Raw genomic sequence first — 23,598 nt, 5'->3', positions numbered from 1 at the left:
CATCCACCTGCTAAACCATGAAGAACGTAACACTGAAATTTATTATAAACTGTCTGCTTCTCCAGGCTAACTTTGATTAAAGAAGCTTTGTTCTTGGAGGATTTATTAATCAAATGCCACTATATTTAATTAGGAGGTAGGGCATAAAAATTAGACCATTCTTCTAGAATCAGGTTATAGTGTACAAGAAAGAGAATCTGTAATACTGATTAGAGAAAAATTGTTTAGTTGGTTTTACAACTTAGTAATATAAGAAACTTACTTTTTAATTTCAGAGGTAAAGGATACCATCCCAAGAAAGCAGTAACCTGAAATACCACTAAATTTTGTTAAAAAATTCTCTCTAAAAGAACATCGTATGTGCTATAAATTTTGTTAACATGCTTTTGGAAAACACTGAACCTCTAAGAGTGATACTTAAAGCACTACATACTCAAAGAAAGGAAAAAAGTAAAGTTTACTTACGTCATTGGATTGTTATCTGGCAGGTAATATATGAAATCTCTCATAGTCATTTTTGAACGATCTGGTGGCTTCTGACTTTCATTTATGGCATATTTGTTTTTCCATTGCTTCTAGACACACAAACACAAACAAAAATCCACTTTTATTTTTCAAATACAGAAGAATTTCAAATGTTCTATACACCAAGGTATAGCTCACTGTTGCATTCATTCCAAGTGATTTTTTTTTTTAAATACTTTTCCCTGTTGCAAGTTCATCTTTTTTTTTTTTAAAGATTTTATTTATTTATTTGAGAGAGAGAGAATGAGAGATAGAGAGCACGAGAGGGAAGAGGGTCAGAGGGAGAAGCAGACTCCCTGCCGAGCAGGGAGCCCGATGTGGGACTCGATCCCGGGACTCCAGGATCATGACCTGAGCCGAAGGCAGTCGCTTAACCAACTGAGCCACCCAGGCGCCCCATTCCAAGTGATTTAATATTATTCCTACCACAATTATTCCTAATTTAAGGAAAAAATTTTTTTAATGCTTTTTCTTTTTAAGATTTTTTTTTATTTATTTATTTGAGACAGAGAGAATGAGAGAGAGAGAGCACATGAGAGGGGGGAGGGTCAGCGGGACTCGATCCAGGGACTCCTGGATCATGACCTGAGCCGAAGGCAGCCGCTTAACCAACTGAGCCACCCAGGCGCCCTTAAGGAAAAATTTTCTAAAGTGAATATTAAAAAGTTGTAGTACAACAAGGAACCTTAAAAACTAAAGTGTCTAGGACTGGACAAAAGCTCAATGTATAAATCTTACAAATGTCTTCTAACGACAAGAGTTTACTAAGAATTTATAAACATACAGCTTTTGTTTACCCTGTAGTGAACTAGATTTGTGAATTTTATAAAATTCTTGAAGCAAATGTTTAATTTTTTAATTCCGCAGAATAAATTTACCTAAGCAGATTCAATAAACAGAACATTTTGAAATACTTCAATTTTAGAAGATATAGATTCAAATCCCACTGATGTTTGACACAAAGCAAGTAACCTCCATGAGCCTATTTCTGTGTAAAATAGTGTTATCTACTTCACAAGTGTGATAGAATTAAATAACAAATATAAAGCACGTTAAGTGCCTTCCTCTTAATTAAAAAGGGCATTTTGTAATTAAAAATAAGAGCTGACATGTATTTGCCAGACACTAGTCTAAATGTGTTTTACATGTATAAACTCATCCGATCTTTACAACCCTCCAATGAGATACATACTATCATCAGTCTTATTTTGCAGATGAGGACACAGAAAAATTAATTAAATTGTGCAAGGTCACATAGTAAGGAATTACTCCCAAGATTCAAATCTTAAGTATCTAACTGCGGATTTACATGCTTCACTATTGGTACAGTGCCCTCTTGGAAAAATAATCTTCAAGATTAAAAAGAAGATGGACAAAAAAAAAAAAGATGGACTCTACTATACACATACGAGCATATTTTTCCCATTTATAATTTCCATATTGTCAACTTAGAAAATATTATCAATTCATCTTGCTCAAGTATACTTGTCTTAATTCAAATAAATATAACTCATGTCACTTGGACATCATGAAAAATCAGATTGAAGGCTTATTTTGTAAATATGCTTTGTATATTTTTCTATATATGTATATGTACAGAATTTCTATTTGTGGCCTTCACCAAAAACAATGAAAGATATAGATGAATATATAAAAATTAACATAGCGGGGGAAAAAGCTTATTAAGTCCATTGGGCTTATTAATCAGTTAACAAAAGGGATATTGACTATTCAATTACAGACCTACCTATACCCCTGAAACAAATAATATGTTAATAATAAAAACAAAAACAAAAAGGATATTGATTATGCTCCATTAAATGCTATAGATATTTTTACTCCAAATGATGCCTTATTAACATAAAAACAGAATTCTAGCAGGGACCAGTCAAAATGTGATTTTTGTCTCCCTTACCTTCTCTTTTCTTAATTCTTCTTTTAACATTTCTCTTAGTTTCTGGGCTTTATATAATCGGTATCTGTCTGAACATGGTTGTTCCTCTTTTGTTGAAACAGGGTTTGGCTGTGGAACTTCTTGATTAACTGTAGATAAGGGATGAGATTCTGAAGGAACATTGACACCAGGCTTAACCAGAGTAGGAGTACTTGATATTCTCTTTCTTCTCTGTGAAACAGTAGAGGAAGATTTACTGGATTCTTCAACATAATTCTCACTGTCAGTCTTTTCATCACTGTTGAAATTTTAAAAAAAGAAAAAAAAAGGGGGCACCATGGATCTTTCATATTCTAGTTTCAAAAAACTAGCCTGGTGAAAATCTAGAACAGTAGAATCTCATTATTAAAAAAAATCAATAACTTGAAATATACATTAATCATGAGACTGCAATAAAAATTTTATTTAGTAAATGTTTTTAACAGATATATAAATTCTAAAAAAAGGTTGTTTTTTTCCTAAACTTCAAGTCCCTTACAGCAATAGAACATATTATTTCATGCTCATGCTAACTCTTTTAAGGAAAACAAAAGGCCAAGTTAGAAATTAAAGCTTAATTACCCTATTTTGAGCCACTGACAACTGTTTTTCTTTATAATCTATATTGACATCCCCCTGAACTGATCTATATTACTGAAATTTTACTCTATCAACCTGAGATCAGTCAAACCAAACATACAAAACTTTAAACTTCTAAAATATCTCTACTACAGTATTTGAGAATATACATTTAGCTACATTAATCAAACCAAATATTGTCTGAGGCAGAAGTCATTTATCTTTTTTTTTTTTTAAGATTTTATTTATTTATTTTACAGGGAGAGACACAGCGAGAGAGGGAACACAAGCAGGGGAGTGGGAGAGGGAGAAACAGGCTCCCCACTGAGCAGGGAGCCCGATGTGGGGCTCGATCCCAGGACCCTGGGATCATGACCTGAGCCGAAGGCAGACGCCTAACGACTGAGCCACCCAGGCGCCCCAGAAGTCATTTATCTTTTGTTGGTAACTAGTTACACAGCTATCAAACTCCTCACTCAACAAAAGTACTCAGTCACTCCAAATTACATATTAGGTATAGCTCAGATTGGATATACATATTTCAGGAATGGCCTGAAAGCAAATTAAGAAGACAAAGGGTATAAGAATTAAAAGCAGTCAGGGCACCTGGGTGGCTCAGTCGGTTAAGCGTCTGCCTTGGCTCAGGTCATGATCCCAGGGTCCTGGGATGGAGTCCTGCATCAGGCTCCATGCTCAGTGGGGAGCCTGCTTCTCCCTCTACTTGCTGCTCCCCCTACTTGTGCACCCTCTCTCTCTCTCTGACAAATAAAAATTTTTTTTTAAAAAGTGGAAAACGCCTAGACCTATAGAATAACCTTTCCAAGAAATCTCCATTTTTTTTTTGAAGTTTATTATTTTTTAGTAATCTCTGCACTCAGTGTAGGGCCCAAACAACCCCAAGATCAAGACTTGCATGCTCTTCCGACTAAGTCAGCCAGGCACCCAAAGAAATCTCCAATTTAAATTCTTATCTCAGGGCGCCTGGGTGGCTCAGTTGGTTAAGCGACTGCCTTCGGCTCAGGTCATGATCCTGGAGTCCCGGGATCGAGTCCCGCATCAGGCTTCCTGCTCAGCAGGGAGTCTGCTTCTCCCTCTGACCCTCTTCCCTCTCATGCTTTCTATCTCTCATTCTCTCTCTCTAATAAATAAATAAAATCTTTAATAAAAAAATAAATAAATTCTTATCTCAGCCTTTATAACATGATACATGCACCATGTGCATTTCACCCAATTATGTTGAAACCATAAGGACAAAACATACGTCCTATGTTTTACAACTACAAAAACCCATAAAAAAGAAAAACGGAAGGTAAAAAAAACAAATATACTCCCTAAATGCCAACTGTAAGAAACCAAATATCCTCAACCTCAAATGTCTCAAAACTACAGAACCTGAGTAATTTATTAAATTATCAAACAGCACGCACTTATATGTAGTTAACAGGATCTGGGCAAACTTTATTAACAGGGACTGATATTTGTATTTCTTTTTTTAGGAGAAATTTTGAAAAAGTATTCATATAAGAAACTTGGAGATTACCAAGCATCACTAAGCTGGCAAAATAACACCCTATACCCAGCACCAGTATAGCCCAACAAAGTTTGGCCAAAAAGAAAGGGATAAAATTTTCACCTTCCTGTCAGAGCATACAGAGAATTTATACCAGCTCATTGTCATTTAATAGGGTCGGGTTTAATTGCTTTCCTCACATTCATATTACAGAAACAGAGGTTATTAGTAGACCAACATGTCTTAACTTTAATTACTTTGTTAATTACTACTATCGCATTTATTTCAAACAAATAACTTTTTGTAAGTAACTATTCTGTCATGTCCTATGCAAGATAGTTTATGTCAGTTTTTTCTAAACTCCACAATAACTCTCCAAAGCGTGTAATATTATCTCCATTTTACAGTAAGTAAATTCTGCCTCGCCAAGTCTAATAAATTGCTAAATTAAGAAAAAAATCCTGAATCCAAATGTGGTACTGGCACATGCTCTTCCCTTCAGAAAACAAGGCCACTATAAAGGGGCATGCCATCAACTCAAAGCAAGTAACCACATCTCCTTTCCACCGACTCGAAGCAGCAGAACCAAAATAACATTGGTCTTCTAAGAATAAATGAATGTTTTAAAAATTTTAAAAACTACTTACCCTCCTCAAAGTACTCCGGAAGAATAAAAATTACAGTAATCTAATCTAATGAACATTACCATGTGTGGATGTTTTTCACTTCAAAACTGTTACATGTGGATTCTTCCCACCACACCTTGAAGACACGGTCCCCACTCCGAGAATCTACAAACCTTAACAAAATCCACATTTGGCACACCTTGTGGACAGAGCGACAAATTGCAGACGAGAGGAGGTTCATAGGGCCTCAACTCTAAGGCTTAATGCAGGCGACGGAGGATTCCTATGGTAAATTCATCTCGTCAGCTTCCAAGTGACAGGCCCAGAGAGGCAGGGCAGATGAAAATGCTCCCCTCTGCATGCACTTACCTGCTCCTGGGAGCCTTTTCTTGGGGCTCGGATCCCCCGCAGTCCACCAAGGGCACATCTGTAGACTCCGCTGGCTTCGGGGAAGAGGCCGCTGCAGGATCCTGGGGCCTCGGAGCCTCTTGTCCACGTTGGGGGTTGGGAGCGGTTGAACCCCTGGCGCCTACACCAGGCCTGACATTCGGCTTCACGCTAAGGCGTGCCCTGCGGAACATGGCGGAGCCAGGGGGCCCGGGGAGGCGGCCCCAGGGCCGCTCTCAGCCCCGAGCCCCGGCCGCTGCCCGGAAAAGGGATTAAGAACTACGCCCTTTCCACACAGCCACGCCAACAGGCCAGCGGACAACTACCGCAGTTTCTCACCCCCGCCGCCTCCTCCTTCCTCCCGCCGCCGCCTCTTCTTCATGACCCTGCTACACTAAGAGCTAAGTTTCCCCCAGTACCTTGCTTCCCCGCCCTCATAAGGAGGGCGCCGGAACTGAGTACGCCATCAGCCAGCGCCGCGGAAGAACGTAAGACGCACATCTCCCGGAGCCATGGTAACTGTCAAACTATAGAGTTACTTGTGAACCGGAAATTGGGACGCACGGTGAACCGCTCTCCCCTCATCAGGAATCCCTAGGAGTTACTGAAAGGAGGGGAAGGAGGTAGTCAAGTCCTTCAGCCCAAATCTTTAGGAGACTATTAAAATCATGGGGTACCTAACTGGCTCAATCAGAAAAGCGTGGGACTCTCGATCTTGGGGTCGGGAGTTTGAGCCCCACGTTGCGGGTAGAGATTACTAAAAAAATAATAAAAACTTAAAAAAAAAAAAAGGTCTTGTATAGTAGTGCCTGTTCACCAGCACACCCCCAGAACTTAGAAATTCTAAATTGAGTAGAACATAAATTACAAATTCAGGTGTGAAGAAACTGGTAAATTATTTCCTAGAATGGGAGCTAGGTTTCTGGAACATGTCGTGGGAGAAAGACCATTCACTGTAAACCTTTGTGCCCTTTTAAATATACCTGTTCAAAAATTATTATAGTTAAAATTATATAGTTACAGTAAATTAGTGTTCTTAATCTGCTTCAGGAGATAGCAATAGAGCAATAAACAAGGTGTTCCGGGTTGGGGAGAAAAAATACAACAAAAGAACAATTTAAGGATTTATTAAATGCTATGAAACAAATTTAAAGGGTACTATGACAGGGGCACCTGGGTGGCTCAGTTCGTTAAGCATCTGCCTTCCCCGAGGGTCATGATCTCAGGATCCTAGGATCCAGCCCTGCATCCAGCTCCCTGCTCAGCTGGGAGCCTGCTGCTCCCCCTACTTGTGCTGTCTCTCTCTGTCAAATAAATAAATAAAATCTTTAAAAATAAATAAATGGCACTATGACAGAGATTAATGGAAAGCTGGGTTACTTTAGGTAGTAAGTACTTTAGGCTTCTATAAGGTCAGGAAAAATGGCCATAGATGAGGTTGGCCCCACACAGTATGGGCCAGTTTTTGAAACTGCAATATAAATTCCCTGACTCATTGCAACAAAGAGGCCCGACTTCCTTCTTAGAAGGACAATATTTTACAAGAACATCCTGCTTGCTACGTTGATAACAAAATGTCAAATGAATTAAATCCTTTATTAATTAATCCTTGCTATGTCATCAAGAAGGAGTAAGAAAGGCAAGTGTTTTTGAGAGTAAGATAACAAGGATAGAAGCACAGAAGAGAGAAGAAATTCCTCTCAGACTGTAAAGAAATTGGAGGTCTGTGGATCCTGTGGGCTCCCTCCAATACCCTGGGGGAGGGACCAGGACATCAGATACACCAAGAGAAGCTCAAGAATTTGACAAAGAAACCCCTACTAAAGATGTCTCAGGAATCTTGGAGCCGCTACCAGGACCACAGAGCTTTGCACAATATATTCTGGTACAATGACACATTGCCTTTCCCCAAATGTTCTGTTCCACCTAAGAATCTAGGACATTCCCACAATTCTGTACATAAGGCAGTCAATAATGACAAAGATTTAATTTCTCACTAGTATAAACATGGGAACAAAGATTTAATTTTGTTATTAAATATAAAGTCAGGCGCACCTGGGTGGCACAGTTGGTTAAGCGTCTGACTCTTGATTTCGGCTCTGGTCATGATCTCCAGGTCCTGAGATTGAGTCCCGGGGCGGGGCTCTGCACTCAGCTTACAGTCTTACTTGTCCCTTTCCCTCTGCTCCTTCCTCCACGAGCTCGCTCTCTACCCACCCCTTCTCTCTTTCAAATAAATAAATAAATAAAATCTTTAAAAATAAATAAATACAAAGTCCTAAGATATTTGTTACACAACCAAGTTTGTGGAGTAAATTCATAATGGCATCACAGTAATTTCAAAAGTCTTCAGTTTTCTCTGGCAAACACACCCAACATTTCTTGTGTACATCATATGTAATCCTACAACTCACAAAGTATATTTGCAGCCCCAAAGAAAAAGCTCAATTAGACTGTAAATTAAGACCACACACAGAAACAACAATGCTACCACTTACCTTCCAATCCCAAAGTGCTTCTTTCCCTTCTTTATGAGCCAGGCCAGAAAGTCAATCTTTTCCCCCTGCTCGTTACTCCAAAAGTTGCTTAAGTGGAATTAGACATAAGCACTATTGAAGAGAGGTGGGGCTTAAGGAGAGTGACAAGCACACAAGGCTCTCTGAGGTTAAAAGAATGACAATAATAGGTAACTTACTGAGGGCAACCATATACTGGGCACTTAGTACTTCACATACATTAATTCAGTTAATTAAGGAGGTACATTTGCCTTCCCATTTTACTGGTAAGGGAGCTTTACTGCAATGAAGTAACATGCCCAAGTTCACATATCTACTCATTGGTAGAGCTGGGCTTTCAACCAACACATTCCATTTCCAGAGTTCTAAGTCTTCACCACTTTCTCCTACCTTCTCTAAAATAGGTGATTCTTAGGAGTTAAACATTATTGAAGCTTGGTCATATATACTGAGAGTGCATTGTAGTATTTTCTATACTTTTGTATATGTTTGACATTTTCCAAAATAAGTCTTCTAGAAACATGGCGATTGGGGGGGGTGGGGCACCTGGGTGGCTCAGTGGGTTAAGCAGCAGGCTCTTGGTTTGGGCTCAGGTCATGATCTCAAGGTCCTGGGTTGGAGCCCCAGCAACTTGCTTCCCGCTCAGAGGGGAGTCTACTTCTCTCCTTCTCCCTCTCCCTCCTCTTGTGCTCTCTCCCTCTCTCTTAACTAAATCTTTTTTTAAAATAGGGCAATTTTACGGTGTACAGACTAACTCTACACATTTATCAGTTTGTAATAATTAACGGGATAGATGAAGAATATAAGTATTAACCAATAGGCATCTTCCCACGTCTGTTTCTAGCTATGGCAAACGCACGACGGCTTTTACTCAGGTTCCAAGGTTATCCTGGGCTATTAGGAATGTGTGATAAAACTGCATTCCCTGCCATTCCCTTCACATCACACAACCCAAGCACAGAGCCATTAACCTAAAACTCCTAAAATACTGTCGACCATGACAAAGACACTGGGATCAAACGGGAAATGAAGAGACTTAAGAGTGTCTTAAATTCGATCTCACTTCTACAAGTCCCTACCTGTTAGGTCAGTCGCTCCTGGACTCAGAGTCTCAATCTCCTCTTCGTAAAATGCGAACAACGAAGCCTACGTTACAAGCTTGGTGCAGGAATAACGAAAGAAAATATGTAAAGAGCCAAACTGACTTCTGCAGAGTTAACCCTCAATCTGTTTTGGCCCCTTCCTCCTCTTCCCGCTTCTGCAAGGGATGAATAAACGTTAACGTTCTTTGTTGAAAAATGAGATATAGTAGCATTTATTGTTTTTGTCGTTTCCAAAAAATGGAGGCTGGCCAGGCCCCAGTGTTGGGTACACAGTAGGTAAAATCCACAGACGCGGGACCTGCTTTGTAGACTCGACCGTACTTCTGTGGCCGAATAACCCCAGAGAGCGGATTAATCTTCCCGACCTGCGGGTCCTGGACCCTTGGCGGGGTCCGCCCCGCCTACCTGGCAGCGCACGCGCAGTCGCTCGCCCGGCTCGCGGGCGGCCGCAGTCAGGCCGCGGTGGGCGGGGCCATGAAGGAGGGGAGGTGTTGCCCCGCAGAGGGCCCGCGAGGGCTCAGCCTTTAAGGGCTGCCAGTGGGGACGACCTCTGAGCGTGTTAGGAGGCCGTTGCTTTCCCGAGGGGCTCTCTTCTAGGCTCAGTCCGGTGTCAGCATGGCCCGTGAGTGTGCGGACGGGTGGGAAACGCGGCGGGGAGCGTCCGCTGAGGGAGGCAAGCTCCGAAGCGCCGCTGGACCGGAGGCGGAGGCTGGCTGGTGTATCCCCTTCGGTCCGGCGGCGCGGGGACCCTGTTCTCAGTACGCAAAGGGAGAGGAAAGGTTAGCTTTGGGTCCGCCTGAGAAATCGGGCTAGTACCTGCCGGTCAGGTGCGAGTTTACACGGTAAAGAACAGCTCTCCGAAGGTGAGGTGTGTGAGGACGGCAGTCCCGGGAGGCGTCCCGTTCTGAAAGGGGTTTCTAGCTGGTACTTAAGGTCCTAAGGCCTGATGAGGACTGGAAGCTCCGACTGAGTCTCCTCCCTCGTTATTTTGTTTGGCCCTTACAGGTGGTTTCTCGAATAGCCGCATTTGTTCGCCTAACAGTCGAATTGTGATGGACCAACTTAAGGAGCTGTGTTCCCTGTGTATCTATCCTTTCCATTCACGCTTTTCAAAAGCTAGACCTTAATTTGGAATACTGACCCGTGTAGACTGAGGAGTGGAATGCCTGGTATTTACAGCCAGTGAACACATTCACTGGTATAATATTCTTAAGGGTTTACTTCCTCCTCGTCAGATACCGCAACAGCAGCGTTCAGTGTAATTACTCTGCTGGGAGTATCTGTTAAAAAGCCAACTTCAGATGCATTTAAATAAGAGCGTTTTTACGGAATTCGTAATTTTTTTTGGGATGGGGAAAGAGCATGACTTTGACTTTGTAGGAGGAAATCAGCGAGAACTTGCCCGCCAGAAAAACATGAAGAAATCCCAGGAAATTAGCAAGGGAAAAAGGAAAGAGGATAGCTTGACCACCTCTCAGAGAAGGCAGAGGTAAGTGATACTAATGGAATTTTCAAGTCACTGAAGTTTTTGTTTTGGAGAATGGAGAGAATGTTTTAAATCCTTGGTAGAACTAGTCTTAGACTGCATATAGGAGTAACAGTTGAGCATTTGTTGCATGCACACTAAAACTATATATAAGGTAGTAATTATCCCAATACCTGAATGAAAAATTTCCAGCTCTCAAGCCATAGTCTTGAAGAGACTCTCAGGCTTCGCTCACCACAACCATAAAAATTTCATTTAGCAAAATATTTGAATGCCTTCCACATGGCAGGCACTGTTAGGTACTAGAGATACAGCATTTTCAAGGGAGACATCCTACCCAAACTAGTCAAGATAACAGCTGACTCAATTACAGGGATTAAGGTTCTGAAGGAGACACAAAAAAGTGTATGTAGCTATATTGATTTCTGAAGATCCTTTGTGTTGGAGAAAATGCAGGTGCACAGTCTTGATGTACGATTATGTGAAAAATAATACAGAATTGCTACAGAAATATTTGGAGAGTGCAGCCTAAATTTTTTAAAAAAGCATTCATATTTATAAACAAGCTTAATTTTCTAAAAACAAACTTTGTCTATGTATAATTTGGAGGTCAGGTGGAGAATTGACTACACGTGCTTCAGTGGGGCTTCTCTGTGATCCTCAAGCCTGCACATTAGAACCACCTGGGAAACCCTAAAGGCTACTCAAGCCTGTACCTTAAATCCAGTCTTGATTTAATTGGTCTGGGGCTGGGCATAACTAGTGCTCTAGGTAAATTTTACTGTGCCCAAGTTAAACCTGCCTTTAGAAAAGGTCCCCAGGTGATTTCAATGTGCAACTAGAGTTAATCGTTTGGGGGACACCTGGCTAGCTCAACAGTGAAGAATGTGACTCTTGAGTCATGACTTCAAGCCCCACATTGGGTTAATTATCACTTCATGCTTTCTGTGATTTTAAAGTGATAAGGTTTTCCCTAAACTTCTGTTTACCCACATTGGAATAAAAGTGAACATGGTACAAATCAGTGACCCTGAAATTTTTAGTGGGGAACCCTAGTCTAGCTTGGCTCAGTAATAGTCCCTGTTAAATGAACATCCACTTGTTAGAAAGCTCTGTACTGGGTACTCTATACATATTATCTCTATTCATTACCCTGAAAAGTGGTATTAGCCTCAATGTATAGAATAGGAAATGGGGGCTCTGAACTTGAGTATCCATGATACTTCATTTCTTGTAGCTGTCTTGTTTTTCCTTCATCCTCATTCCTCATCTTTGCTATTGGCTTTACAGAAATGTCTACTGTCATGGACAGAGCTACTTACCCTGAATTAAAATCTCACAGTAAATCTGTGATAACAGGAAAGAGCCTGAACTTTGAAATTGGACAAACTTGGGTTTTATGTGATTTAAGGCAAATTATTTAGCTCTAAACTTTTAATTTTTTTTTAATTTGAATCATGGGGATGATAACAGTTGCTATGGGACTTAATCCAGAGTCAGCAAATTGGCACATAGTAGGTATTGATTACAAAGCCATTTAATGTATTTTTTTTTTTTTTTGAATAAGGATTTCCTGGACCATCTAGCCCAGGTAGTCTGGTTGTAGTTGAATTAATATGATATATGGAGGTTCAGCTAAAGACACAAAGGGTTAAGGAAATGCCTGAATATCCTGCTGTTTTTTAGTGTAATCCATTTTTAATCACTAGCTATTGCGCTTTCAGGCTTGTAAGAAACTTCATTGCTTCATAACATCTATGTCCTAATGCTAGGTACCATTTTGGATATCTAGAAGACTTCTTAAATGCTTCTTTCAGAGAAAAATAGAATATATTAACTTTGTTGACAACCAAGAGTAATTGCCATTATTTCTGTATATAGCTGCCTAATGTCAGATAGATATATTCATAGCTATTCCACAAAACAACCCTAGTAACTACTTTCCTGATTTCGAAAGGTCATTATTTGCCCAAGATAATAACAATACAGATGGTTTTCAAAATAAGATGTGACTTCAAAGCCCTTCCATGCTTTGTTTTCCCATTTTGTTGCCATGAAAACAGAAAGATGTGAATCTTTCTATCTTTTAGATTGTTTTCTAATATGCTTAATGGGTTATGTATACAAAACAAGAAAACATAAAATCAGTTTTTCTGTAACAACTCACAGCCTTTTCCCCCATTATAGGGACTCTGAGATAATGCAACAAAAGCAGAAGGCAGCTAATGAGAAGAAGTCTATGCAGACGAGAGAAAAATGATGACTATTTGGAAAAACCTGGGTGTTATTGCCAACTAGGTGTATCATAAGCTCTAAGGTCAAAATTTTGTGGAGCAAACAGTCATATGTTATATCCTTATAAAACTATTTTAAACTTTACCTTTCAGCCTGACTTAGTGTAATGTTTCAGAACCATTCTTCAAAGAATAAAACACTAACCATTCATGTGATATATTGGTGAACGTTATTTTTTTTTATCAGCGGTGAGCATTTTTATAATTTGCTAGAGAGGTAACATGATATAATAGAATCTCCTATAAATCTAGAATTTTGTCATAAACTTTGTTAAAGTAGATCTTATTTAAAGTCAGCTTGATTGTATAATAGAATTTATGATATATTTATCTAATGTTGCTTTGTAATTAACTGGTTTGGTTGAAGAATTTACAAGAGATAGTACAGACCCACCTGGAATAGCAACTAAATGAATACAAACTAAACGAAGAGTAACTTACTGAGAAAATTCTTGGAGTTTTGCTTACAGCTTTAAAATTTTTTGGAGTAAGTGCCTTTCTTTTAATAGACTATATTCTTTAGAACAGATTTAGGTTCACAATAAAATTGATTGCTCATGTATCCCCTGCTTCTATTTATACATAGCCTCCATTATGAATATGCCCTACCAGAGTGGTAAGTCTGTTGTAACTGTTGAACGTATATTAACACATCATGATCACCCAAAGTACACAGTTTAGTACAAAGTACAAAAGATTCACTCTTGTTGTAAGAGTATCATTTTTTAAGCTATTCTGAGACTGAAAAACTTGTGACTTAATAGTGATAAATATGGAAATACATTAACCTAGAGAAGGGTTTAAGACTACACTGTTCTGTTTTTTTTTTTTTTATTTTTAAGATTTTATTTATTTGAGAGAGAAAGGGAAAGCACGAGAGGGAAGAGGGTCAGAAGGAGAAGCAGACTCCCCGCTGAGCAGGGAGCCCGATGTGGGACTCCATCCCGGGACTCCAGGATCATGACCTGAGCCGAAGGCAGTCGCTTAACCAACTGAGCCGCCCAGGCGCCCAAGACTACACTGTTCTGAAGCAAATAGGCATGATGACTGCAGAGTCTACCACTGTTGACAGATCTTGGCCTCCTATTTTAACAAAGGTTCTGGTAATCTTGACATAGGTCACTTAGCAATGGTACCACCTATTAATGGGGTGGAATCCTAAGTGTCTAATACTGAAAGAGGCAAATGGGAAGTTTTTATCTTCACATTACTGTAGCTTTTAGTTAAAGTAAAACTTTGTTCTATTTTTGGGGTTAACTTAAGTCTTCAAACTTTATATGATGGTAGTTATAAGGGCAAAAGGATTGCAACAGCTTAAGTTACTTTCTAATAAAAGGGGTGATGAAGTCTGATTGTACTGCAAAGATTCTTTATGGGTCTGATTTCGGTAATCCTATCTCCAGAATTTCTACACAGTGATAAGTCATGAGTACAAAGAACTTGTTATGCTTTCAGCTGTATACTTTGGGTTTGTTGTTTTGTTTTGTTTTGTAACAAATAATTTCCATGTTTAAAATGCCCTATGTAGTGGAATAACTTTAACTTTTTAAAAGTTAATCCTTATAAATCTGGGGAAAACTGCAGTTTCCAAAAGAACATGGATATTAGGATAAGGAAGATCTCTATGTTGTAATTAATCATTAAGACATAAATCCAAAACTGCATCTTAAAAAGAAAAATGGCACTTGAATGAATTCATTGTTAAGATAAAGGGTTTAGTTTTTTAACTAAAACATGACTACACATTTCCTCAAGGCAGACAAAAAAGTTATCTGAGAAGAACATTAACTGTAATTGCTGTAATATATTGACACTTTAGTTTCTTTTCTTGTAGTATATTTAAGCAAGGTAACTAAAATAGCTAAACTTCTAAACATCGTAACTGGTCAAGATATTTCTGTTAATATCTCAATCACAAGGTATTAAGGGAAAAATACAAGTGAATAATTGCATCCAGTCAGTAAAGTTAATTTATGCACTAACTTTAGATCATTCTTTTGGTATGTTGCTAAAGCAAGATAAACTTACTTAAATGAAGTAGTGCCAATTTTAAAATGTAATTTAGAAAATACTGAACTCCATAGAACACCCTCATAGGCATTAAAATTGCTACCTTGCTTTATCCTTAACACGGTAGTGGATCGTCATTAGCAATCTTCATGAGTCCTGCTGAGATATATGAGGGAGCAACTGCTACTGCCCAAGGTGAGAACAGTGAGGGCAGATTCATCAGTTACTTGATTCCTTTTGAGTACCTTTTCTATTGCATGTGTAAGAAATTGTTACCCACTCAACACACTATAGCTCGTTTTTAAAAAAAAAAAAATAGGACTCACAGGAAATACTGATTACTGACATCATTTTTCTAACTTTTTAAGAATATATTTTGCTTTTTTTCTGCATGTTTTTATAGATGGGATGAAGTTACTCGAGAAGAGTGAGAATCTATGTATTTTCAAGTTGTGCCTTGTAAAGAGTTTTTCTATTCAAGGCAGGGGTCATGCTAACACTGTTAGCTTTGAGTCTAAAAGCTGTTTGAAAACTACTGAACTTCAAAAAGCCTATCCCCTCACAGTGTATATGTCTATCAAATTGTATACCTTAAATATAAACAATTTTATTAGTAAATCATACCTCATTGAAGCAGTGGGAGGGAAAATACTCCTAAAGTGAAAACCTAATATAAAATTACTTTGGCAGTCAGAATTTGAGATTTGTACATTTTATCATCTGTGTCAGCAGTGACTTAAACTAAGGGAGTGTGTGAACTTCTTTAGGTAAGTTCCTAATTGCCTTTGGTAATGAAGACAAAGTAAAAATTGAATTGAAAAACTGAATTAACTTTATGAAATTGTCAACCATAGTTTTCCATTAGAACAAAACAGAGTAAGAAAATTTATTAAGCTGCCTCCTGCAACTTAATCTTCTAAAGTACTTGCTATTTAGTCATTCCATATTGGAATATATTCTTTCCAGATGGCCAAGTCATGAAAATATCAATGGGGAAAGAGGAATAACTCTTAAGTTGCTGAAATGCACTTTCCCATAAATTGCACCAAGATTTTAAACTTCATGTAGACTTTTCCTTACGACTTTGCTTCTTAAAAACCTTTCACATACCACTAAATCCGCTAATACACATGAGAAGTTTACAAGTAGCCTATTAGATGATTTGTCCAGGAAAATTGAGATTTTAAATTTTGATTTTGATTATAACAGAACTTTTTTTTTAATTTTTTATTAATCACCATAAGAACTTTTTTTTTTTTAAAGATTTTGTCACAGAGAGCACAAGCAGGGGGAGCGGCAGGGGAAGCAGCAGGCAGAAGGAGAAGCAGGCTCCCCGCCCAGCAGGGAGCCCGATGCGGGGTTCAATCCCAGGACCCTGAGATCATGACCTGAGCTGAAGGCAGACGCTTAGCTGACTGAGCCACCCAGGCGTCCCTACAACATAACTTTTATAGAAATATTTTTCATGCCTCATACTGTTCATGCTACTCCATCAATTGGATGTGACTTTGCTTAGTGGTGTATCCATACAGGAACATTTCCTGGAGTATTACTGAATGGAGCTTTTTTTACACAAATTTTCAGTTTATAAGAAGTTGCCCACCAACCTGGCTGTAATCAAGACAAAAATCCTATTGAATACTTTCCTTTTATAAACATATTGCATAACAAAGCCTTTTGTGAAGGCTTTGGATTTTGGGGGGAGAGAGGAGTTATTGGTCAAAGCCTCATTTGGCCTTGTACACAAGATGACAGTTCAGATGGCTTATGAATAGACATTTAATATAGAGATGTATTTTAATGTATGCTTGAAAAAATAGAAGCACATCAAACCTGTGATTTGATGGTATATTGAAATTTCTAGTTGCAAACCAAATGATTAATTATAAATAAACACAACAGCTCTTTGAGTGGATGAGAGACTCCAGAATCCAAGGAAAAGTTGAAGACTCAAGGCTTTGGAAAGGTCAAGAGTTGGACAGCCCCAGGCACTATGAAAATTTTTTATTCCACAATGCTCCTGGCAGGGTGAAGTTTTGACAACTATTTTCAGTCTTTATGTCATTCAGAGTTCCTCCAAGTGAACTTGTTGGGTTACGTGCCTACCCTTCAGCAAGGGGAGGGCAGGCACCTAAGATGATATAACCAAGAGTGTATCCCATGAGGAATAGGTGGTCCTCCTAATAAATCTGGGGTCCTGTTGTCAGAAAGAAGGGGGGAATGGATGCTGAGCAGACTCTTATTGCAAGGCTAAGATTAAATTTAAAAAATGAAGATACACGATATGCACATCATGAAGGTGGTAAGGAAATGTCTGAAGTGTGGAATGAAGCTCATGCCATTCTTACATCTACCAGCTTTCAAACCTCCAAAATTCAGTGCCTGCTTATTATAAAAAAAAATTGGGAAAATGCAACAAAAGGGCCGAACTTTAGCCATAAATTAGTTACTCAGAAAACTAAACAATACCCTTACTATATAATCTAGTCATTGTGCTCCTGGGTGTTTATTGCAGTGAAATGATATGAGTATACACCTTAAGTATACATTTTTACTAACTTGTACTAGACTCTACCCAAATCAAGATCCATAGACATCCTAGCACCCTAGCAGGCTCCCTTGTGACTATCATTGTAGATTAGTTTTGCATGTTTTTGAATTTCACGTAAGTGAAATCATCCAGTATGCACTTGGGTCAGTCTGTCTTCATTTGGTCAACATGACTTGTGTGAGAATGCTTTGTCTTTTGTCAGTAGCTCTTTTTCATTGCTGTGTAGTAGTCAGTTATAAAAATATACCATGATTTAGTTATCCACTCTACTTTTCTTTTTAAAGATTTTTTTATTTATTTACTTAAGAGAGAAAATGAGAGCATGAGAGGAAGGAGGGTGAGAAGGAGAAGCAGACTCTCTGCTGAGCAGGGAGCCCGATGTGGGACTCGATCCTGGGACTCCAGGATCATGACCTGAGCCGAAGGCACTCGCTTAACCAACTGAGCCACCCAGGCACCCCTATCCACTCTACTTTTAATGACGTTTGGATTGCTCTTAGTTTGGAGCTTTTAAAAATAATTCTGCCATAAATATTTTATATATATCTTTTAGGGGTCATAAATATGTATTTCTATTTAATATATACTTAGTGGGTCATAGAGTATATAAAATTGTCTAGTTTTAATGTTCATTTAAGCACTTATATAACTAAGGGTTGTGGGGAATTTCCTTGGGTTTCTGTAACAAATTACCACAAACTTGGTGCCTTACAAGAACAGAAATTTATTCTGTCACAGTGCTATATGCCACAAGTCTAAAAGCAAGTTGTCAGGAGGACCACATGCCCTCTGAAGATTCTAGATGATAATCTTTGCTTGCCTCTTCCAGTGGCTTCAGACATTACTTTGCTTGTGGCCCCATACCTCCTGTCTTTGTCTTCATGTAGTGTTCTTTTCTCAGGCTTCTTCCTGGTTTTTGTTGTTGTTTTTAAGTAGGCTCCACGCCCAATATGGGGCTTGAACTCATGACCCTGATGTTGAGAGTCACATGCTCTACTGACTGAGGCAGCCAGGCGCCCTTTCTTCCTGTTTCTTAAAAGGATGTTTGTCATTGGGTTTAGGGCCCACTCTAATCTAGGATGATCTCCTCTTAAGATCCTTAATTATATCAGCACAACCTTTTTCCCGAATAAGGTCATATTCACAGTTACTTGGTGGAGGTATCATTTTTGGGACCACCATTCACCCACTACAAAATGGGAAACAAAAACAGGGAAACTTAGCTATAACTTATTTTTCTTTTTTAAGCCATGCCTACAGGTCAGTCCATTCAGATCTAACCATAGTATGGATGTATAGTAATTTATCCAGTGATTTCCTTACTCATGGACATTGAGGTTGTTTGTAAGCATTTGCCACTACAGGGGCGCCTGGGTGGCTCAGTTGTTAAGCATCTGCCTTCAGCTCGGGTCATGGTCCCAGGGTCCTGGGATCGAGCCCCGCATCGGGCTCCCTGCTTGGTGGGAAGCCTGCTTCTCCCTCTCCCACTCCCCCTGCTTGTGTTCCCTCTCTCGCTGTGTCTCTGTCAAATAAATAAATCAAATCTTTAAAAAAAAAAAAAGCATTTGCCACTACAAACAATTCTGTAATACAGTCATACCTATGCAATGTTCTTTTATTTCTGTAAGAATGCATTCTTAAAGGTAGGATTCTTAGGACAATGGTAGAGTACATGCATTTGCAATTTTAAAGTATTTCCAGCAAGAAATAGCTCTCCATATCCCCGTGCCCTTGATAACATCAAATATTAATCTCTATTAATTTTGTCAACCTGAGTGAAAAATGGTATCTTAGTTTTAATAAGTAATTCCTTGACTGAAGAGGTTGAGCATTTTTTCCATATTTGTTGGACATTAGGATTTTCTCTTTGATCTACTCATGTTTTCTCTCTGCTTTATGCTTTTTATTTCATTTAGCCTTCACATGTAGGCACTACTATTATGCCCATCTGTACAGTTAAAGAAATTGAGGTTTTAATTATAAGGAATTTCCCCCAAGCTTAGCCATCTAGTAAGTGGCACGTTAGGGATATTAAACCAGCCAGACTGAGTGCAGGATTAAGGCTTATTTTCATATTTATTGGCCACATTTGTTTTGTTTTCTCCCTAGGAATATTTTGTTTTGGCTTTTTTTTTTTTTGGCAGTTTTTACTTTGGACAAAGCTTTTTTAAAATATATAAACATAATGTAATTATATAAATTATACTAAATATATAAGGGATAGTAACCTTTCTTTACATATATGAAAAATATTTTCCAAACTATTGTTTGTCTTTTCATTGTATTTTTCTTTTGCCAGAATTTTTTTTTTTAAGATTATTTATTTATTTATTTGACAGAGAGAGACACAGTGAGAGAGGGAACACAAGCAGGGGGAGTGGGAGAGGGGGAAGCAGGCTTCCCGCCGAGCGGGGAGCCCGATGTGGGACTCGATCCCAGGACCCCGGGATCATGACCTGAGCCGAAGGCAGACGCTTAATGACTGAGCCACCCAGGCGCCCAATTTTTAACTACATAGTCATATGTCTAGTTACTTTATAAGTAAGGATGCGGACTGACAGCAGAGTTATCCTGCCTGATGCGTTAAAAAAAATTTTTTTTAAGATATTATTTATTTATTTGAGAGAGAATGAGAGATAGAGCACGAGAGGGAAGAGGGTCAGAGGGAGAAGCAGACTCCCCGCCAAGCAGGGAGCCCAATGTGGGACTCGATGAGCCAAAGGCAGTCGCCCAACCAACTGAGCCACCCAGGCGCCCTACATGTTAAAATTTTTTAATATGAACTTGAATACCTTTGTTTGGGCAGAGACTGGGAGTAGTGAATGGGATAGGGTGGAGGGATAGTCTCCACCTAACTGATTACAGTACCCACGACCCCTATTGCTTATTCCTCAACTTACATTACGCACCTGACTCCCAAAAGGTATTTGAGTTTTCAGTGCTTGCGTGGTTTCATGTTTCTATCTTAAGATCTTCCCCAACCCAAGTTTATAAAAATCACCTAGAATGTACTTTGGTATATGATGTGAGTGTGAGGAATCCAAACCTCAGATCCTGAATGGTTAATTATATCTCTGTTGTTTATGAATTATACTACATTTGTCCATTACATCATTCAAATCCTCTTCCAAAACATCATTTTTAATTTTTAACTTCCTGCGGCTGTAACAGTTCTGTGCGCATTCTTGTACTAAAATCACCGATACTATCTCTGATCTCCTGCCCCTAAACCCTGATAACATAAGGGTAAGGAACTAATTGGGTTTGGCCTTGTCATTTGTTTATTCACTATTCCACTTGAAATTCAAATTGGAAACCTTATCACCAAGGATTTGAATCCTTTATTTACTCGTGGGCAAGTTCCAAGAGTCACTGAAGGTATTTTGGTATGGAAATTCCATTTGCACGAAAATCAGTTCCAGTTCATGAAGTTAAATTTGATGATTTCGTAAGTGCCTTCAAATCGGGTAAAATGGTTTTTCTTTGGAAGTTCACTACATTGTGCTTTGAGTGCTTGTCTATCATATGAAATAACTATAAAATACAGTAATTCAAATGTAGAGGTCACCATCAGGAATCAGAGAACTTCATATTTTCTTCGAGGACAAAAATTCCATAGGTTCATTTTTGTTGATGAACCTGGTCCTGATAAGTAGAAATACTTTTTCAACAAAGAATCTGCCAATCTAAATTTAAGATACTATTCCTCCTTGAAAACCTTATGCTAAGGGAAAAAAATCCAAACACAAAAGGCCACATATTCCATTTATATAAGATATCCAAAATAAGTAAATCCATACAGAGAGAAAGTGATGAGTAGTTGTGAGGGGCTGAAAGGAGGGAAGAAGAGGGAGTGATGGCTAATGGGTACAAGGTCTCTTTTTGGGGTGAAGTGATCTAGAATTAGTGGTGGTGGCTGCATAACCTTTCAAATACACTAAAAACTAAGTTTGCTTTAAAATGGTGAAATTTGTGGTACGTGAATTACACTTCAAAAAATAAAAACCTCATTCCAAATTGCTCAAATTTCTTCATCAAATGCCATTGTGAAGGGGTTCCTGGCTGGCCCCATGGGATCATGCAACTCTTGATTTCCAGGTGGTGAGTTCGAGCCCCACATTGGGTGAAGAGATTACTGAAAAAAAAAAATGCTATTGTGAGAATTTTTATGATTGAGAAAAATCTCATTGGTTTTTAAAAAACATCTATTTCTGATATCTATAAAAGCCAAAGGCGAGCCCTCAAACTTCCTTGAGTAATTTTTTTTTTAAGAAAATTACGTGTACATGGAATCCATCTGGCAATCCTAAATACTTAAAGAATCTGGAAAAGTAAATGATAAACTCCTACTAAGATATAAAATCCTGCTTGATCCATGTAAAGACAAAAAAAAAATGCACCTCCTTAAACAGACAGTATTTGATCCCATTTTTCTTGTCTATCCCTTTCAATTTATCCATCACCATACTCTTCCCACTCCCTGTTGTCAGTTTATTCTCCATGAATCTGTTTTTGTTCAACTTTTTTAGTTTTCACATGTAAGTGAAGTCATGGTATTTCTTTCTCTGACTTATTTCACATAGCATGGAACTCTCTGGGTTTGTCTATGTTGTAAATTGAAAGATTTCATTGTGCATATGTGTATAAACATCTTTATCCACTCATCTGGTGTTTGCATCAATTTATATTCCCACCAATAGTGCACGAGGATTCCCTTTTTACATCCTTACTCTCACTTATTTCTTGTCTTTCTGATAATAGCTATTCCAACACCTGAAATTGCTCATTGTAGTTTTGATTTGCATTTTCCTGGTAATTAGTGATATTGAGCATCTTTCCATGTACCTGTTGACATCTGTATGTGTTCTTTGGAAAAATGCCTATGCAGGGCCTCTGCACATTTTTTAAGGGGATTGCTGGATTTTGGGGTTTGGGGTTTTTTTGTTTGTAGAGTTTTACGAGTTCTTTATGGATTTTGGATGTTAACCCCTTATCAGTTAAATCATGTGTGAGAATGTATTCACCCATTCAGCAGGTTGTCTTTTCCTTTTGTTGGTTTCCTTCACTCTGCAAAGAATGAAAGTTTGATGCAGTCCCATTTGTTTATTTTGATTCCTTTTTTAAATTCAAAATGTAGTAGAGAAGATTTGGGAAAATGGATATTAACCCAAATGTTACGGGTTAATATGAGAAGTGTCTAAAGGCATGAACTCTACTACCTGGAATCCAGGCAGCTGTATGAATGCTCTGTGCCTGTTTCCTTTGGGGGGGGGGTGGATATGAATAGTTCATTACTTTTTAAATTTTTTGAGGTAATCTCTACCACCTAATGTGGGACTATAACTCACAACCCCCGAGATCAAGAGTCGCATGCTCTACTTACTGAGCCAGCCAGGTGCCCCTTGTTCCTTTTTGTTGCTGAGTGGTAGTATATGGTACACATGTGCCAAAGTAAATTTCCTTATCTTTAAAATGGTTATAAAAGTCCCGCACTTATCGGGTTGTGAAAATTAACAAAATTTTGTAAAGCACTTTTTAAAATGGTAGCTATATTATTGGTTACTTCTAGACTTTTGTATTTCTTACCCATATTTCCTAAATTATCTGCAATGGACAGTATTTTCTATGGAAATTTGCTTAAAAACACCCTGGTCGAATCACTCAACGAACCTACGAAAAAGTGAAATCAAAGAATTGAAAGAAGGCCGAAAAGAAACAGCAATGCTACCAATCACGGAGATCGTGACCACTCCTAGAGAGCACGCGGTGTCCTAAAGGCCTCGTGGCCGGTCTCCAGGACACCGTACTCTTCCGCTCCCAGAGGTCCCGAGCGGCGGAAGTCGTCACTTCCAGAGAGACGGAGCCCACGCCGTGCACCCGGCAGTAGGCTCGCCATGGCGATGGGCGGAGGTGGCGGCGTCCCGGAGCAGGAGGATTCGGTGTTGTTCCGGCGTGGCACCGGCCAGGTGAGGTCTTGGACGGCACCGCCTCCCGACGAGTGTCCCGAGCGGGCTCCCAGAGCCCCCCTCCCAGCCCTCGCGGCTGGGCCGGACCTGGCGGGTCCGCTGATTGCGGGGC

The 23,598-nt window shown here is 39.1% G+C and overlaps 1 protein-coding gene, 1 long non-coding RNA gene and 1 pseudogene across 5 annotated transcripts in view; 2 read left to right on the top strand and 1 right to left on the bottom strand.

Annotated features, from left to right (window-relative positions):
- Nucleotides 1-9,558, bottom strand: part of BDP1 (B double prime 1, subunit of RNA polymerase III transcription initiation factor IIIB) — a 91,745-nt gene extending 82,187 nt beyond the window's left edge. Inside the window, exons 1-5 of one of the 3 annotated variants that reach the window (XM_027605793.2) lie at nucleotides 9,156-9,558; nucleotides 8,059-8,219; nucleotides 5,543-6,164; nucleotides 2,441-2,717; nucleotides 466-575 (exon numbers count right to left, since the gene is read on the bottom strand). In XM_027605793.2, the coding sequence (XP_027461594.2) occupies nucleotides 466-575; nucleotides 2,441-2,717; nucleotides 5,543-5,754 (599 nt within the window). In that variant the 5' untranslated portion in view covers nucleotides 5,755-6,164; nucleotides 8,059-8,219; nucleotides 9,156-9,558. The remainder of the gene's footprint in view (nucleotides 1-465; nucleotides 576-2,440; nucleotides 2,718-5,542; nucleotides 6,165-8,058; nucleotides 8,220-9,155) is intronic. The other 2 variants (XM_027605796.2, XM_027605797.2) reach the window with 2 other exon arrangements.
- A 77-nt stretch (nucleotides 9,559-9,635) lies between these two features.
- On the top strand, nucleotides 9,636-13,504 carry LOC113929131. The gene is made up of 3 exons (XR_003522109.2): nucleotides 9,636-9,801; nucleotides 10,560-10,668; nucleotides 12,853-13,504. It is a non-coding gene; the product is annotated as an uncharacterized LOC113929131 (long non-coding RNA).
- A 9,625-nt stretch (nucleotides 13,505-23,129) lies between these two features.
- LOC113929127 overlaps nucleotides 23,130-23,598 on the top strand; it is a 36,550-nt pseudogene continuing 36,081 nt past the window's right edge. The window contains exon 1 of the transcript XR_003522108.1: nucleotides 23,130-23,486. The product of XR_003522108.1 is annotated as a survival motor neuron protein-like (transcript). The remainder of the gene's footprint in view (nucleotides 23,487-23,598) is intronic.

The sequence above is a fragment of the Zalophus californianus genome, chromosome 5 (assembly GCF_009762305.2).
Source record: "Zalophus californianus isolate mZalCal1 chromosome 5, mZalCal1.pri.v2, whole genome shotgun sequence".
Classification (NCBI taxonomy): Eukaryota; Metazoa; Chordata; class Mammalia; order Carnivora; family Otariidae; genus Zalophus; species Zalophus californianus.
Note: the sequence above shows the minus strand (reverse complement) of the source record. Positions and strands in the feature narration are given on the sequence as shown.